Source organism: Plodia interpunctella, chromosome Z (assembly GCF_027563975.2).
Source record: "Plodia interpunctella isolate USDA-ARS_2022_Savannah chromosome Z, ilPloInte3.2, whole genome shotgun sequence".
Taxonomy (NCBI): Eukaryota; Metazoa; Arthropoda; class Insecta; order Lepidoptera; family Pyralidae; genus Plodia; species Plodia interpunctella.
In genome coordinates this window covers 4739233-4755843 of record NC_071324.2, presented here as the reverse complement: position 1 = coordinate 4755843, position 16611 = coordinate 4739233, and the positions used below count along the sequence as shown (strand labels likewise).

The 16611-nt window shown below is 35.5% G+C and overlaps 2 protein-coding genes across 7 annotated transcripts in view; one reads left to right on the top strand and one right to left on the bottom strand.

Annotated features, from left to right (window-relative positions):
- The window catches only part of LOC128683245 (uncharacterized protein), a 29063-nt gene that overhangs the window by 10935 nt on the left and 1517 nt on the right, over positions 1 to 16611 (top strand). For both annotated transcript variants that reach the window (XM_053768661.1, XM_053768662.1), the window contains exons 3-5: positions 8327 to 8458; positions 13422 to 13592; positions 16242 to 16419. In XM_053768661.1, the coding sequence (XP_053624636.1) occupies positions 8327 to 8458; positions 13422 to 13592; positions 16242 to 16419 (481 nt within the window). The remainder of the gene's footprint in view (positions 1 to 8326; positions 8459 to 13421; positions 13593 to 16241; positions 16420 to 16611) is intronic.
- On the bottom strand, positions 325 to 6953 carry LOC128683246 (uncharacterized). 5 transcript variants are annotated; one of them, XM_053768663.2, is made up of 5 exons: positions 6695 to 6953; positions 4501 to 4737; positions 2663 to 2802; positions 1764 to 1904; positions 325 to 629 (listed from the first exon to the last, which is right to left on the bottom strand). In XM_053768663.2, exons 2-5 carry the CDS (start codon positions 4588 to 4590, stop codon positions 530 to 532), a joined length of 471 nt encoding a protein of 156 aa, XP_053624638.1. In that variant the 5' UTR covers positions 4591 to 4737; positions 6695 to 6953; the 3' UTR covers positions 325 to 529. The 5 variants fall into 5 exon arrangements, with proteins under 5 accessions (XP_053624638.1, XP_053624639.1, XP_053624641.1 ...); XM_053768664.2 differs by having other exon boundaries at positions 4501 to 4630; XM_053768666.2 differs by lacking the exon at positions 4501 to 4737 and having other exon boundaries at positions 326 to 629; positions 6695 to 6944.

The window sequence follows — 16611 nt, the reverse complement described above, 5'->3', positions numbered from 1 at the left end:
GGTTACGTCACTCAATCTGAATTATTCCCACGAGTAGAGTGTAGAGACCTATTTACAGCCACCGTAACCAACCACAGCAAAGCCTGTCGAATCTAGTGTTAGGCCTGCTAATTTTTTCGCACAGTACAGATATGTTTATGAATCACAAATAATAGTTGGTTTTGATCCTATGACGGTATTTTGATACTAAAGAGTTTTTTAGCTAGCGAATTAAAAATCACTTTTAATTTTTTCTTTTAGTAGCTTACAATACTATATATACTAAGTACTGATATGTTTTAATTATCAATTTAATTATATCATACAAGCGCAGTAAATAATATGTAAGTATTATGATTAACATGTTTATTTATTACTTAGACCAATTTATCAATTCACCTTGAGCCGAGTACAAGAGAATTCGCGAAAATATATGCAAAAAATGTCTGCTTCCTGCAGTCACGAGTTGACCTCACTTGGGATTTAATTACTTAATTTTACGCCACAGGTAAAATTAGTTCTTATTTGCGATATTAAGTTTCCAGATATGCTATTTTGTGCCCACATATTCCATGTTTTCCCACGCATCGGGCAGTCGTATCGGTATCTTCGTGAGCCAGGACGTGTAGATTTCTAGCTGGCAATCGGGCCTGAAATAGAATCAGGAAATTACCACGACTTACTCACTTCCATACCAGTGGGGAAATAAATTTCCCAGCCTACGTGGCATAGTTACGCCATAGAGGGGTATAGTGACGGCATAGTGGGCACGTGCCCTCTTTTTTGAAAACCATTCCCAGTTTCTCAAGGAACAGAAACGGATACGTTGCTTTCGGTTGTCTCGGTCAGTCAGTTTCCGGGAAATAATCATTACGTTACTAGTTTCAAGGCATGATGATCCGAAAACGGGAATAGGAGAGCACTTCCATTTTTCGTAATTTTGGAAAACTTTCTAATTTTCTTCGTTTCGACTTACCCTATTATGTTCGACGTTGATTGATCCTATTAAGTAAGAAACTGAGTATTGGGTGGTCAAAAGTTTCTTGTGATAATAAATCAATTAAAGCCAAACCTCCATTAAAGATAACCTCCGCTTTTGATAAAAATAGCAAAATGAAGGAAATTACTGTGAAATGATCACGCTTGTTTAGTATTTCAATACACAAACAAAAATTGAGATCGTATTTCATTCTCATTGGCCTATTTCCATCAATTAATGGACTAGCGCGTTCTTCCTTCGCATGATCTCGATCCTCGTAAATCAATCAACGTAGTTATAGATGTCGGTAATTACGTACTTATTTACTTTTGACACCTTTAACCTTACATCACTTACATGACACTATATAATTATACCATTCGAGTAAAGTGCAGTATAACAATAAATGATGTTATTATAGTGTGCCCTAAGGTCACGAGAACATTTCTATAAAAAGAACGTGCGAGTGTAGTTACAAAGGGAATCGCAATACGTAGTCTCGTTTACCTGACAACATTATAGAATAGATGCCGAGCATCAGGCAGATGTTAAATTAGCAATTGCAAAACCTCCGACATTGAGTCTTGGTCAAGAGTACTCTCTAAATAAATATGTGTTTAGAATCTAGATTATTCATTCGTATATTTGGGAGTTATATTGACATAGACAGGTTCATATTTAGGGGAGGGGGGTCAAACTTATGATATCCCTCTGTTTAGGATGGGGTAAAACTAATTATACCTGTTTTTTGTACGGGTCAACTTACGACACGTGTCTAAAATTTAAAGAGAGACAGAAATTTCACCTTGAGGACAGCCAACCTATGGTACCCGTACTGGTCACCGGCACCGGCTTCAAGGATCTAGTTGTCTCCAATCGCTTCACGGCTTGTGGCAGAACGCTCGCATACTCACCACGAATCGCATCAGATTCTTCTAAAGTTTTTCTAGAAAAGAACACTATAATTATTTTGGCAATTTACATATAAAATCATTTATCGATCGAGTCGCTAACCAACGTTTTGGCTTCCTAAGGGAGCCATCTTGAGACTTAGAACTAATTGCTATTACATTGACTGTTCCTCCAAATATACAGAGGATACTAGTGAACTTCGTAGGAAGTGCAGTAAGATTGTAATAAGATTAATTTTCTATATCTAAGTAGTAGGCAGAAAATATTTTCAATCCAAAGGTCACTACGAATCGAACGCAAGGAAAAGTTAAAACGTTCATGGCTACAGATCGATTATTTCGCCTATTCTTCACACCAGCAACATTGCGGTCAATAGTAGATTGCTCAGTATTACCTTGCGTTGAATCAAAGCTCTCATTTAAACTAAGTAATGTACTAATGTGCTATTATAACGGCCGTTCGATTAAACGGGCAATGGTATATTGCTACCGTCAGGTTAGCGAGCTGCGGTTGTGAGCAAGTACGGATTCGTGTTGGACATTGGCGTTGCATGGGATGCAGCCGCGATAATTTTGATTCCCGTAACTAAAGGTCATTGAAATATTGATGGCGAATACAAAAATACTATGAAACTAGATTAAATACTTAATTTCATGCCCGATCGGGAACGAGCCACTTCAATGGCTTCATCAGATGTTGACATCAAGAAGTACTGGTGTTTTAAAACTAAATTAATTACCTATTGTTAAATACGTTTATTACTTTTGTAGGACTTACTTTTTAATGCCTTACCTGCGCTCCTCCAGCAGCCAGCTCCATCTTTCGAACCACAGTTTTCGACATATGTCCACCTTTTTCCATTGCGCTCGCATTTGAAATGCTTCGGTGTTTGGATCATACTTCGGGTTGTACTCTTTCGCCATTTTGCCGATCTTAAAATTGTAATTTAATAATACACTTATTCCAGATTGGCCGTTTCAAATATTGTTTAGTCGATTAATTTCATCTTTCATTTAAGTATGTTTTAACATGAATTTATTGTAATTCGAGTTGGATCCGCATTATAGGTCTCTGAAGTTTTACCAATTAAATTACGTATAAACTTAGGTACCTAAGTACCTAGTTATTAATTTTCTGAACACTTTACTTTTCTGAAGCTTTACTGAATTAAAAATAATTTAATAACGGAAACATATTTGATAAGTTTCTAAGTCAGACTCCGAAATGAAAAGCAACACCACGCGCCACATATAGATTTACAACTATTTAAAATATAAAATTTAAATATATACGCAAGTGTGCAGTTATTATAACTATAAATTGTTGAAAACTGTTAACGTAATGGCTGTGGTAATGACTATCCGCTTGAAATATTAACTTAAAATAAATTATAATACCAGAATAATAACGAAGATAGTCACACTAAAGTGGGGCAGACGTTATCAAGCATGCTAAGCAGAGGCTAGGCTACGGGTACGGAGCGTTAACTTTACGTGACCATTGTGCCTCCTCGAGAGACCAAACTGGGTCAATTAGAAAGTCTATCACCTCTATAAAATTCTATAACACGACTAGTGTTTTGGAACGATTACTTTACCACTTGGACTGACGCGCAAGTGCCCTGATAAGAAATTTTAACTATCAAGTTAAAACCTCATTATATACAATTTATATGATCATAAAAGCTTGTCGTGAGGTACAAGGTAAAAATACCTATAAGTATGTTACTCAATAAAATAGGTACTAGTTTATTTACACGAGTAAATCTCGCGACAATATTTTATGATCATAAATTGTGTATAATGAGGTTATAAGTTGATAGTTAAAATTTTAAAGGAAAATGTTATTTTCTTCTTTTTGGAGCACTTAAGTAAAAGCTTTTCTTTAAAAAGTTTTTTATCTTTTTTTTAATACCAGTATCAAGGCGGGGAAATCCCATCATGGGCGACTGAGAATGGAGGGCTCAGACAGTGCCGGACTCCTACCGGCTAAAACCCCCTTCCTTTTATTGGTCTTCCGTAACCTCTCGACATGGGGGTCAGTGCCATTTTTATTCCAATGTTCATGTCCATGACTGTAGGTGGTTCGAATCCTGAGTTAAATTTTTAAAAAGATGTTTTCTGAAATCTGTTATCTTTTAGTTTGTAACGATTTTTATTCGTTAGAAGAGATAAGGTACTTTTAATGATATGTAAATTATCTGTATAGGGTGCTTTCTGAGAAGGTATAATATTTATGTGTATAAAACACGCGCATTTCCCACGACAAATAAGAATCTTTAAAAATATATTTTTTGTGTGAGTGAGGCATAGAGCTTTAAATTATGTACATTTTCGGCGCAATCGGAAACAGTGGGCTAAATTGAACTTGCGAGATCTGATTATAGACAGACAAGTACGGGACAGGTGAAACTAAGTAACAGTTAGTAAAAAAGGAGACCGCGTCGTGATGAGACAGTGGAATGGATCTGTAAAGCGGTGATGTAGCTAATACCATAGGCACCGGTGCAAACAAAGATGTCTTCATGCGATCCAGTTTCGGACCCGAACTTTTTCACCGAAAATTCCATCAAGTTAATTTTAATATTATAATGCTATTCTTATTAGAAGATTGTGGTGCGGACCACTTACATGGCCGAACGTACTTATACGGTTCAATACCGTGACGTTCTTCACAAATACGGCAATTGGGATGCAGGATCCAAATTTGAATTGTTCCATATAAATATGATCGTAGACCTGCTGACCGACTCATAGCTAGCTGTGGAGAATGAGACAGAAAAGAGGTTGCTGTCAGGGTGCTGGTACTACGAGAACCCACGGTGCATAAGTCCGTCCAGCGTTCCAGTACTCGTAGCTACGCCACTGCTGTAAAGAAACGTAATCGAGAAAAAAAGTGACGAACATGACAGTTGACGGATAAAGGGGGCGCGTCTGAGAGCAAGATAAATGGACTGTTGGAATGGTTAAAGGTGATAAAATATCAAAGTACCGTTCACCTAATGAGTTTAGGCGAGTCTAGAAAAGGCCGCGAAGATTCCTAGACAAAAGATTCTCAAGACTAATTAACGAATTGACTGTTAATAGGAGATTTACATGTAACAGTTTTATTCTACCTACATGTTCTACCTATAACTGTTACCTAGTGAGATATTATACACATTTTGCTTGTAAAATGTAGCCGCGTTCTAATATTTATTCCTGTGGGAAACAAGGGCGTCGCCAAATGATGGTCCAAGGGAGAGCCGATAATATAAAAAATAAGAAAAGTATAAATTGTAGGTAAATCAGCACACGAATTTCTAACGCAGCCCGTACGAAAACCCAGGAATCCATTCAATATATAAAGATATTGTATGTGCGCATCACAATAAGGGTAACGACTCAGTCGCCAAATGAAGGTCCAAGGGAGAGCCGATGATATAAAAAATGTGTAAATTATAAATTGTAGGTAAATCAGCACACGAATTTCTAACGCAGCCCGTACGAAAATCCAGGAATCCAATGAATAGGTATATAAAGATAAAGTATGTGCGCATCACAATAGGTGTAACGACTCAGTCACTGAATCAGCGCTGGGGTATATGGATTTAGTAGGCATTTTTATCAGCGCATATAGTGTTGACAGTGATTTTTACTGATTTTCAGCCGTCACCGGGTGGCGCCTCGGACAAAACATTAACGCGCAACAACAAAAAGAAAATAAATAAAAAAATATTTTTTTTTGCATTTCATACTTTATTTGGTCCAGTAGATTCCAAGCAAATTGGTGACAGCCGGATGGACAGGTAAATACACGAGTGATCCTATAAGGGTTCCGTTTTATTCATTTTTATTCGGAACCCTTAAACATTAAAGGAAAAGACAGACATTACATTTTTTTTTGTAGTTAGATACTCTCTAGGGGGGCCAGTTGCCTTTGTGCCTCCCCTTAGCAACGCCCGGTGACAAGTTTAGCTCTACAATTTGGCATGAAATTTCATTAGGTACACATCCATTCTCACAATATACCTACGTATTGAGTAAATGAATAAGTAGGATAAGAATAAGTCAAGTCATATACTTAACTGGACATAACTTTGTTTAAAAAATTATTTATCCAACCAATCATGGAATTGGAAAAAAATCCCATTATTCAAATTTAATTCAAAATTAATTTGAGTCTTCCAGTGTCTACCTATTGGCTATGGCTACTCGGACTACGTTGATATGATGTCATTTTATGCTTCAAAAGCGCTGTGTGTTTAGTCGTTAGAGGTAATGGGTTACATGCATTGTCAGGGATCTGCTACATTTTAATGGCTCGCCTTGACCTAGTTGTCCCTTGCAAATGACGACGTCTATGAGACACCACCATTATTAAATACAAAGGGATCGGATAAAGTTATGGCATCATTTTTATTCAAATGTGGTCATTCAATACCCTATTTTGAAAGAACATCTCAAGGGCATCAAGGGGATGATCCGCTTTGTTTTGTTATTACATCAGACCATTTTACTATTTGAAGAAAAGTCATAACTAATTAGGTAGGTACGTATGTATCTGTATCAGCTGAGCTCCGATATTGTTTAAAACCATGGAATTAGTAGGTACTCCGACGAAGTACTTACAAAATCCATGTTTAAAACAATGTCAAAGATAAAAATACTTATGATGGCTTATCGTTATTTCCCGAAAAAGCAGGTCTAATTGTAGTAGGTACCTAAAGTTACCATCTAACTAGTAACTAGGTCAATTCAATAGAAGTGTAATCGACTCTTACACAGTACATACACTGTAACGTCAGTTTCTAATTAAGTTCATGAATAGAAAAACATAACTTACTTGTTAAAACTGCTAGTGGCAAAAATTAAAATTCGGCGGTATCACAAAAAACTAATTCCAAATTCATAAAAAGTAATGTTTGGTACTAAAAATAGCAAAAGAGTATAAATTCCACAAAGAAAAGAACCAATAATGGTAAAAATTATAGTTTGTCATCAGGCATTTTTTTACAAAGAGAATGTTTGTTTTGACATGATTTTTACTGAATGTTGTATGATTTTTTAAATTATTTTTCACTTTCATGGCCTCATGTTATTTGAGAAAAGTGAGAAATGATCGCCAAAGAAAACAAGGGCAAGACATATTCACTGTCAAGGAAATGTCAAATGTTGACCGTCAAACGGCGGCGGCGCTTGTGATAAATACCTACGAGTACCTACTTATCTAATATTTATATCGAGGAATATCGGCCTTGATCTCTCGTCTCGACGGCTCCAACGAAATAATATTGGGTAATATTGATATACCTATAGTCCATGCTTATAGTCTTGTCTCTTGCTAACAGGCGGTCCAGTATCCATACACGACACTGGTTGACGAACCAATCTGATTCATCTTTTCATTTCGGCTTTAAAATTAAATTGTGTACTTACCATTTATCTATATACCATTAAGATACCGATACAGGCGACTGACTCAGCATCGGAAACTGCAACTCAAGATTCGCCTTTCACACAATCAGCATAATTATCATTATTCCTATTAAGATACCTACCTATTCCAAATGAAGACCACTGCAGTTGTTTAGGCCAACTGAAGGTTTTGGACCAGTTCCAAGCTCGATTAATTGATGGCCACACATCTTACTAATCTCAGTCCTCAGTCCTTTCTGTATTGTGTAGGTATCTTATAAAAATCGTCATGCGCATCAAGTTATATATGTGCACTACATAAGTAGGTATCCTCTACTTCCACTCAGATTCCCAAAATAAGTGTTACGATCAATAATGATAGATAGAATGTAATTAATTTTGTATTTGAATTACCAATAATTCAGCCAATGGCACAGGTTACCTTAATTATTTTATTAAATAGGTACCTTTAAGACTAATTCTATGGTCTTGTTTGAATGAAGAAAAATATATTACCTATTAAGTCGCAGTTATTAAGATGGTCCTATTTATGCAAAGATAAGCATTTGTTATTAATTTGTGTGCTTGCAGCTATTGTATTTTTTCACATATGTACATACGCGTGTATGGCTATTTACCTACTAAGCAGATAGGTACTTGGGTAACAATCACATTCGCAACAAGTTATTCGCGTACGCGATAATCATTTCCTATCAATTTTTGACAAGATAATTACGTACCTACTTATTATATCTAAGCGTTATTTTAATCGCGATTTTTTTCCTAGCTTTTGTTGCGATTTTTATATATATAGTAGTCTATGGGTAAAATCGTGGGGTATTTCAGATTTTTTTCTTTCCAAAGCCACTGTGAACACGTTAAGATGAAAGTACCTATTTAGGTTAGCCTAGTCGATTGATTATGTCTGACCGATTTCAATCAGGATGATAACTCGCTCGCTAGTGTATTCGCATAGCTTGTGTAGCCAAAAAAAAATATTTTCGAAACTAATATTCCTAATTTGTGTGCAAAATTGTTCAATTAATTAATATATTTGCAGGGTATCGTTCGGCAGCTCAAAGGGCTCCATGGTGGAAACGCTGATCTACGAGAGCCCCTTGCAAGAGGAGCCCGAGAGCCCCCCGGCCCAGCTACACGAGACATCTTTCCCGTACACGCCGGTTGAAGACGAGTACGTTATTTCATTTTGAGTATGTTATTATTGATTTTTAAATGCTTTTTCCCGGCGAATTTTAATAAGGTTTTTGGTTTAACAAGTAATTTTATTTACAAAACAACAATTTAATTAGGTACTATCTAATTGTTCTATACATATAATAATAAAACTATAAGTAGGCTAAGTCTGTACATCATCAGACAATCTTAAAATCTGGTACCTATAGGTTACATCGCAATAGGTTACTTAGAAGATTTTGAGAATAAGAAGTTATGAGCGATTGCATGAAGTACTTAAACGCGGGTGAAGCCGCGGGCTAAAGCTAGTATAATGTGTATGTATAGGTAACGAAAATTATAGAAATGTTTATATCTATTATAGGTAATTGTGACAAATAAATATTAATGAAATGATACAAATAACATGTTATGTCGATTGGGAGGCGGCAGCAGTAGTACTATGCAAAATTCATTTTTTCCAAAATCAAAACGCCGATAGGTACCTACATTCTCCTTTTTTGGGATGGGTAAGTATAGTTAGGTACCTAGTTACAAAAGAACGCATTGTAGTTTTCACAGTGTCCTCGAAAACCTAAAAAATAAAAGAAAGGAAATTAGAAAAATTAAAAAATAAATAATTTCCACAAATAAGCTTGCCAACAGTTGCAACAGCTCTGTCTACCCCTTAAGTGATAAAAACTATTTTTTTCCGTTCCGACATCGTGAAAATAGTTAACAAACAAAAAAGTAAACGTTGTCATTGTCAAAACAACAACTATGATAATAATAATGTCGGAACCTACAATGAACATCACATCAACCTTACCAACCAAATTAATTGCAAACTTGCCACTATTACCGCGCCATGCCATAGAAGTTACGGCAGGCGATTGGGGTGCTGCTCTGCTCATTGGCGCGTATGTAGGTATACCTACCTAACTAGTTTATTCCACTTTGTGCACCTGGGTCCTAATATCACGTGGGTTATTCATGTTCAGTTCACCCATCATAAAAAATAGGTCAGTAGTCTATACCTAAATTGTAAGTAAGTAGGGTATATATACATATATGAACATGAAAGAGAAAATGTAGCAAATATAACAAAAGAAAATGCACCTAGTTTGGTATAAACCAAGTACTCAAATACAATATTAATATAAAAAATAGGTAGGTACCTAGGTATCGTAGGTAGACATATAATATTAGACAACAACAATTATCTTCATTATTGCTGAAATAAAAGCGCTTCCCCTCTTTGTTTTCTTTTGCATAATTTAATTTTAATAGGTATTCAGTCTGAGAACGTTCTCAGACAAATTTATCAACTCAGGGAATCTTTTTCTTCACCTCTATATAACTATTTATTTACATAACATCTACATAGGTACCTAATTATATTTCTCAAATATCTTACGGATATTTGAGAAACCACAAACGTGGCACTGTGCAGTCGATATCACATTTATCTATCAGTAAGTTTATAAATATTACTAGATTTTATATTAATACATTCAGAATAATAATAACTCCTTACCTCGAAATAAAACGTTATAAATAACGTTATAACAATGTCTACACGGTACAAAATAACGTATTGAGTAAATAATGTTTTGCGGTATATATACGCCTCGTTATTGTGAGGCGAGGCGCGCCGCTGGTGACATCACTAGCCGAGCGCGATCGCTGGCAGCGATTCGCTGCTCGCCGTGCCGTCGGGCGCTACGTGATCGTATGCTTTCGCTTTGCTTCATTCGCTTCGGACACGGACCGCGCGCGACTTCCGAGATCGATGTAGTGGGAAACACTGTTGTGAAGCGTCGAAGAGCCAAACCCTTAGTGAAAAGTGCTAATGTTTTTGATTTATTTTACAAATCAAATAGGAACTTGTACAGTGCACGGATAACGTGTGAATAGTGTGACTTGTTAAGGTACGATCATTATTTACAGAAATCACGTCATACTTGTTGTGCGAATTGGGTGTTCACTTGTATTTAATTCTAGGTTTCGTGTAAAGTTTCAGACATAATCTTGTTGGTGGTTTTCTCTCGAAATCTGTAATTAAGATTTGATTCTGTGATTAGCGGACGTCCTTTCTGATACTGAGCGGAGAATTCTGTCACTATGACGTCATGAGGACTGATTTATAAACACAAAATGACTTTCGGCTCTATCCCGCATTCGGGAGCACAAGGTCATTACTCAGCACGCTTAATGTAGGTAGTAAACAGAAATTGGCATTGGCAAACGTTGTAAAAGCTCTATTTATATTAATATTAATACTATCAGTGGTCTTCGAGAGACCCGCCCAGCGCCGCAACGTCGGCTACGGGTGGAACCATTGGTACAGTTACCTACAACATTCATCCTGCATTCTAATCAGCAGTACATGTATCAATGTCTCTTTTTAATTGTGTAGCATGTATTATTATTTGTTAAAAATACTAACTACCTAGCAATAGATTTCCATTGTTTGTAATTGTCTCCCAAACCAAATGCTTTAGCCAACAAACTAACCTTATTAGGAAGTTCTTTACTATAGCTCCATGCTATAATCACAGGCTATAACCTACACACATAATTCTCCTCATACACATTAGGTCCATTCTTAATACTTTTTTAGTGAAAAAAATATTAAGAATAATTCTAAATTGTTCATATTTAGTAAAATATAAACAATTTAAAACTTCTTTAATCATTTTTAATATCTAAATCATACACATAAAATTGTACCTGACTATAAATTGTGTCTTGACCCATATAGCACAGTATAAAAGTGTAATAGAAGTCAATTATGTGGCAATTTTACCATTAGTATCTTAAATTGAAACCTATTTATTACAATGAGCATAATTAAGCAACCCATTTGATCTTTAACCACTGTCCATTTGGCGCATTATTGTCTCTGTATAAATAACCAAAGTCAGCAAAGCGATTTTCTGTACAACAATATAAAACTAATATATCTTCTAATATTAGTTTTATATCATTGGTTTAGTGCTGTGGTGTTCGAAATTTATAATTTTTGATAGAGGTAATGTTACCTTTGTGGAAATTAGCAAAATAGAACTTGGGAACATTTTACTTTCGCTTGTACACCTTACTCACTAGGGGTTTATCAATACTGCTGTACTGGTGAATCTGTATTTAATAGAAGAATACAAGTTTTGGTAGGATGATACCAGATTAAATTGTACCAAGTTCCATTGTGATAATCAGATTAATTTGCTTGCAATACAAAGTGACCCTGATCCGTTACAATGCTGTTTGCTCCCCACATGTAATGATGAGTTCACAATGGTTGTGGCCTTGAGTCTATGTGAATTAAGCTGTGCGATGATATATTTATCTATTCCATTCATTTACTTGTTGATTCACTGACTAAAGATGCTGCTGATGTCAGATTTTATCCTGTTTTGTTCAATTCACATGATCTTAACTTTATGAAGTGTGGGTGTTAAATATAGGTCACTAGATTCAAGTTTCTTCTGTACAAATAATTTATACAGAAGAAACAAATATTTTATACAAAATGTATGTTTGTTACTGGCATTTGCCCGCGATTTCGCTCGCGTGAACAGTTGCTTTACCAGGATAATCCCACCTTTGTCTTTCTCTATACTTTGATTTTCATGTATGGTAAATTTCTAGAAGATTGGTTAAGCAGATAAAGTGTGAATGGGCAACTAACAAACTTACTTTCACATTTAGAATATTAGTTCAATTAGTTTGAAAAACAATTTAATAAACAGTATTTTGACTCTCTATTTCATGGGCATTAAGTATTTGCCAGTGCTTAGTTTTGTGCTAAATAATTTTGCAACTTTTTATACCTACCTAACTCCTACTAAATATGAACTAGTAAGTGTAGTCTAATGTCTAATATTGATTCTCTAATACAGTAGTCAAATTCAACAAATTGGGAATTTTAACAAGATGTTTATGAGATCTAAACAGCGCGTGGGCGTTGAATATAGTCGTCTGCTAATATAAGAGGATCCACTGAATCACCTTCAGAGTTAACATAGCAGCTGCGCCCGCGCCTCTTAATGTCTCAATGATTGCAAGCTTGATATTTCGATTTTGTGCAACGCGAAAACATTTTCCTCGTATTTATCATCAATATATTTATCAAACTGGTCTTCTCGTGTTTTATGTTACACCTGCTACAAACACAACCTTGAATTATGACAAATGGAAAAAATACTGTCTATATAAATTAATATTTTTATCAACGAAATTGGTGTGACAATATGGGTTAGAAGTAGATGTTTATCCTTCAGTGTTACATCCAGTCGTGTCTATAAATCGATGTAATTACAATGCAGACGTCATCGCAACAATACACAGCTTATTCATTCATTTGCTTCGGTCGCGTACTGTTTGAATGTAGACAAATTTTCAAACAAGTAAACAATTATACACGGCGACTCTAAGACTGTAAATTAAGACGCGCAGTATTGATTAGTAATTAAGTATACACCACAGGCAGGCTTAAAGTTCCCTAAAGTCTTATTATTAGTACTGTGTTACTTTTAATAAGTGTCAGTCATATCCCATAGTTTCAAATTATATGTTGCTTTGCGAATCAACGTACATATAAATAAATTGTTTGTATTTCTATCTTTAGGATATAGGTTAGTACCTATCTGGGTGTACTAAATTTCAAAATAACTAAAATTATACCAACCCGCTTCGTCGTTTTGATTGATTTAGCTTGCGATCTTATATATGTCCTTAGTCATTTTGGTGTCTTCACTGTAAGGATATGAAGTACCTAGCGACCCGGCTTGTTTTCGCATGAGGTCTATAAAGCTTCGGGAATAAAATATATAAAAGTGAAAACTGCATCAAAATCTATTGTGTGGTTTGAATAAAAAGAAAATAACAGGAGTAAACAGACGCAGAGGGCGATTTTGTTTTCTATATGTAGTGAATTTCCCTATTGTATATTGAAGAGGTATCTATGCTTTTGTTTTCAGTTCAGAGCGCTCCAAAGTCCGCGTGTCCTTCTACCAAGGGGCGAGGCCGCAGTGCCTGTCTCCGCCGCCCGCGGCGCCGCTGTTGGAATCCCACGATTTCTACGCAGCCCTACTCTCGGCTGCCACCAAACAAGACATGACTGACCACGTCATGTATAACAGACAAATCAGGTACCTACTATATTGTTTTTCAAGAAGTTACGGGAATAAATGACTAGCTACGAGTAGATGTCTCTTTGAAGAATCCTATACCTATCATAGAATCATTTGTAAAGGATGACATCAACAAATCACAGTATTTTTAGGATATAACAATATACAATGTACATTTTTGGGAACTAATTTAATAGGGAAATTAGGGACTTGCCAAAGCACCCCATACTAATATGATACACCCTATCCTTATGAGGTCATCAACATTCACATAAAGATTGCTCTAATAAATCAAACAGGAACTCATCTTCTTACTTTTCACTTTCGTATAGGAGACGCATTCTATGTTATATTTTTCTTCAAATTAGGTAGATGGGTTTTATTATTAAAAAGAAAGGAATCTACGAAAACCGATACCGACCGAAAATGGATAGTTTGCAACTATTCTATGGTTCACCGAGTAATTATCATGATGCTAAATGACATCTACGCAACGTCATGTTTAACATGTTGTATAGTTTCTAGTTCATTTTCCTATTGGATCCAACATCAACCTTCTATTTGGTTATAACCAGCAAGATTTAAAAAACTTTTACTGCCTGAACAAATTTTCAAACAAGCAAACAATATCGGTTCGATAGTACACTCTTACCTAGTATAGTGTCAAAATTCTTTCACCATTAGAAAAGTACATTAGCTAAGATTGCTATAGGTTATATTTTATGTCAAATTTCCAAAATTCATATCGGAGCGAAGCCCTGGGCATCACCTGGTATCAAATAAAGAAGTATTTTTGTTACAGTTTGGCTTAGATACTAACGACGGCAAAATAAAAAATACGTAATTCGTACACGTAATACAATGTTAAAAAGGTCAAGTGTAAGGCTAAGGTCATATTTAAGTAGTGATAGGCTGACCGTGGCACTAGTTATGCTTATCTCGTTATTAAAGGTAATTAATAGGATTTCGATTTAGGATTACTAGGAATCTCATCGACCATTTCTAAGATTAAGGACTTGTTTTACTACTTGCTGATGAAATATCTGATTACTATATGTTTTACTGAATACATTATCTGATAATCTTCATATTATCGTAATAATATCGAAATAATTGCGTGAAAATTTCTGATTCACAAGTGTTGGACAGGGCTAACTGGCCAATCACACAATGTAGATATATCTAGCACCTAGTTTAGCTGTCATAGTACAATATGATGCCTACTTAATCTTAAAAGTGGTGAAACGAAATCGAGACGCATTACAAAAAAAAACTAAACATCTCTGTACTAAAAATGCGTGATGAGCAATGAGCAGGTCTATTTATAAGTATGCTCCTTTTGAATTGATGATAATGAAATCGTTACGACGGCCGGTTACGCTGCAGCGCATTGCAATTTCTCCTTCATTTTCTACAGATTGTCAATGATCGTCTTAAAACTATCATGTCCTATACATACTTCGGTAAATTACTAAAAGACTTATGTGTAATGACATCAAAAAATAAATTATATGAGTAAGAGAATTTTTTAATTGGGTGTCACACCAAGTTACCGAAATTGTTCGTCACAAGGCCAAGAAAAGAGTATACCTACGAGTATATAATAATAAACCCTTACGAAATGCAATCGTATCTAAAATATAAATATTTATACAATAAAACGTCGCATAAACACTTTAATGACAAATTTAAAGTGATTGACTTCTACATTAAGATAAGAGTTGAGTGTGATAGTAGATTATACCTATGACATGATGATATTCAGGTGACTGGTTGGGGAGCGCATATTAATTTGCATTCCCCGGTTGCATGGGGTCTATTTCAGGACGTGATTGACCTCCCGACAGTCAACAGAAAAAAATATAACTTCTATATGTATATATAATTATATAATCCTGAAACAGTTAAACAGTTTAAAATTATGACGGATGAGTTGTGCATCTAGCTTTATTGGACCGATTTATAGTCTTAAATTATAAACAGCCTAGCCATTACAAGAAGTCATTATTTTTTCCATTAGTAATTGATTGATGTCACTCCCAATAAAGAGTTAAACATAACATATATAATAGAATACCGAACCAGATAAATCCAATGGATAGAACAATTATAACTTTGTCTTTATTGTAGCAGAGCGAAGTATTGGGCACTTTTAAGATGACATGATGTTATATGGCAACCAAAACGTTTTATGACACCATAAAATGTTTTTACTTTTCTGGCAACAAAGGGGCAAATAATTTTACGAGACTGCAATTACTTGCAGTCTCGTAAAAGTTCGCGAAGTTACCTTCGCGGCCGGTTGATTTTACAGTTTTGTTAGATGCTATGTTGATTAATTCCTATTTTAGGAGCGTAAATGAAAACTTCAAGTACTAGCGCATTTGTAATGTAGTATATGATGTTTGCATAGGAATGAAATGTAATATGGTTAAAGTGGTACGATAAAAGATGGGTTTATGTTATTTATGACTTAACATTCAAGGTCAAGAGTTATGGTACAAATAACACATCTCACGTCATACGCATGCGTCAGCGTCACGGGGCCTGTTTCATCTACAAATTTCTTTTGTTTATCGATGTGGTTTATTTTGGCTATCCGGAGTTCTCAGCCATGAAAAAACCTTTTTGTAGATGATATAATGAATATGACTGAATTTGTTTCAGCACGGAAAGCGGATGGGACAACCCGTTCCGTCCTGACGGCGACCTGAGTCGCGAAGCGGACGAGATCGTCTCTCTAATCAAAGGCGGCAAGCCCATCACACCTACTCCCCCCGCGGCCACCCCGCAGCTGCCTATCAGCGAAGAGGCAGAGGAGAAGACCCATGCGAATAATGTTAACGTAAGTGAAATATTGCAATTAATGTCTTGGGTACAAGAGCAACCAAAGCAACTATACGATATGCTGATATAATATTATTAAATTTTAAATTAATGTTTAGTACCACTTTTTGAGTACCATCAATTTTGTCTTTATTTTTGTGTTGAGCAAATTGTAAAAACTATGTAAAATTCATATTTTGAGTTGTTATTA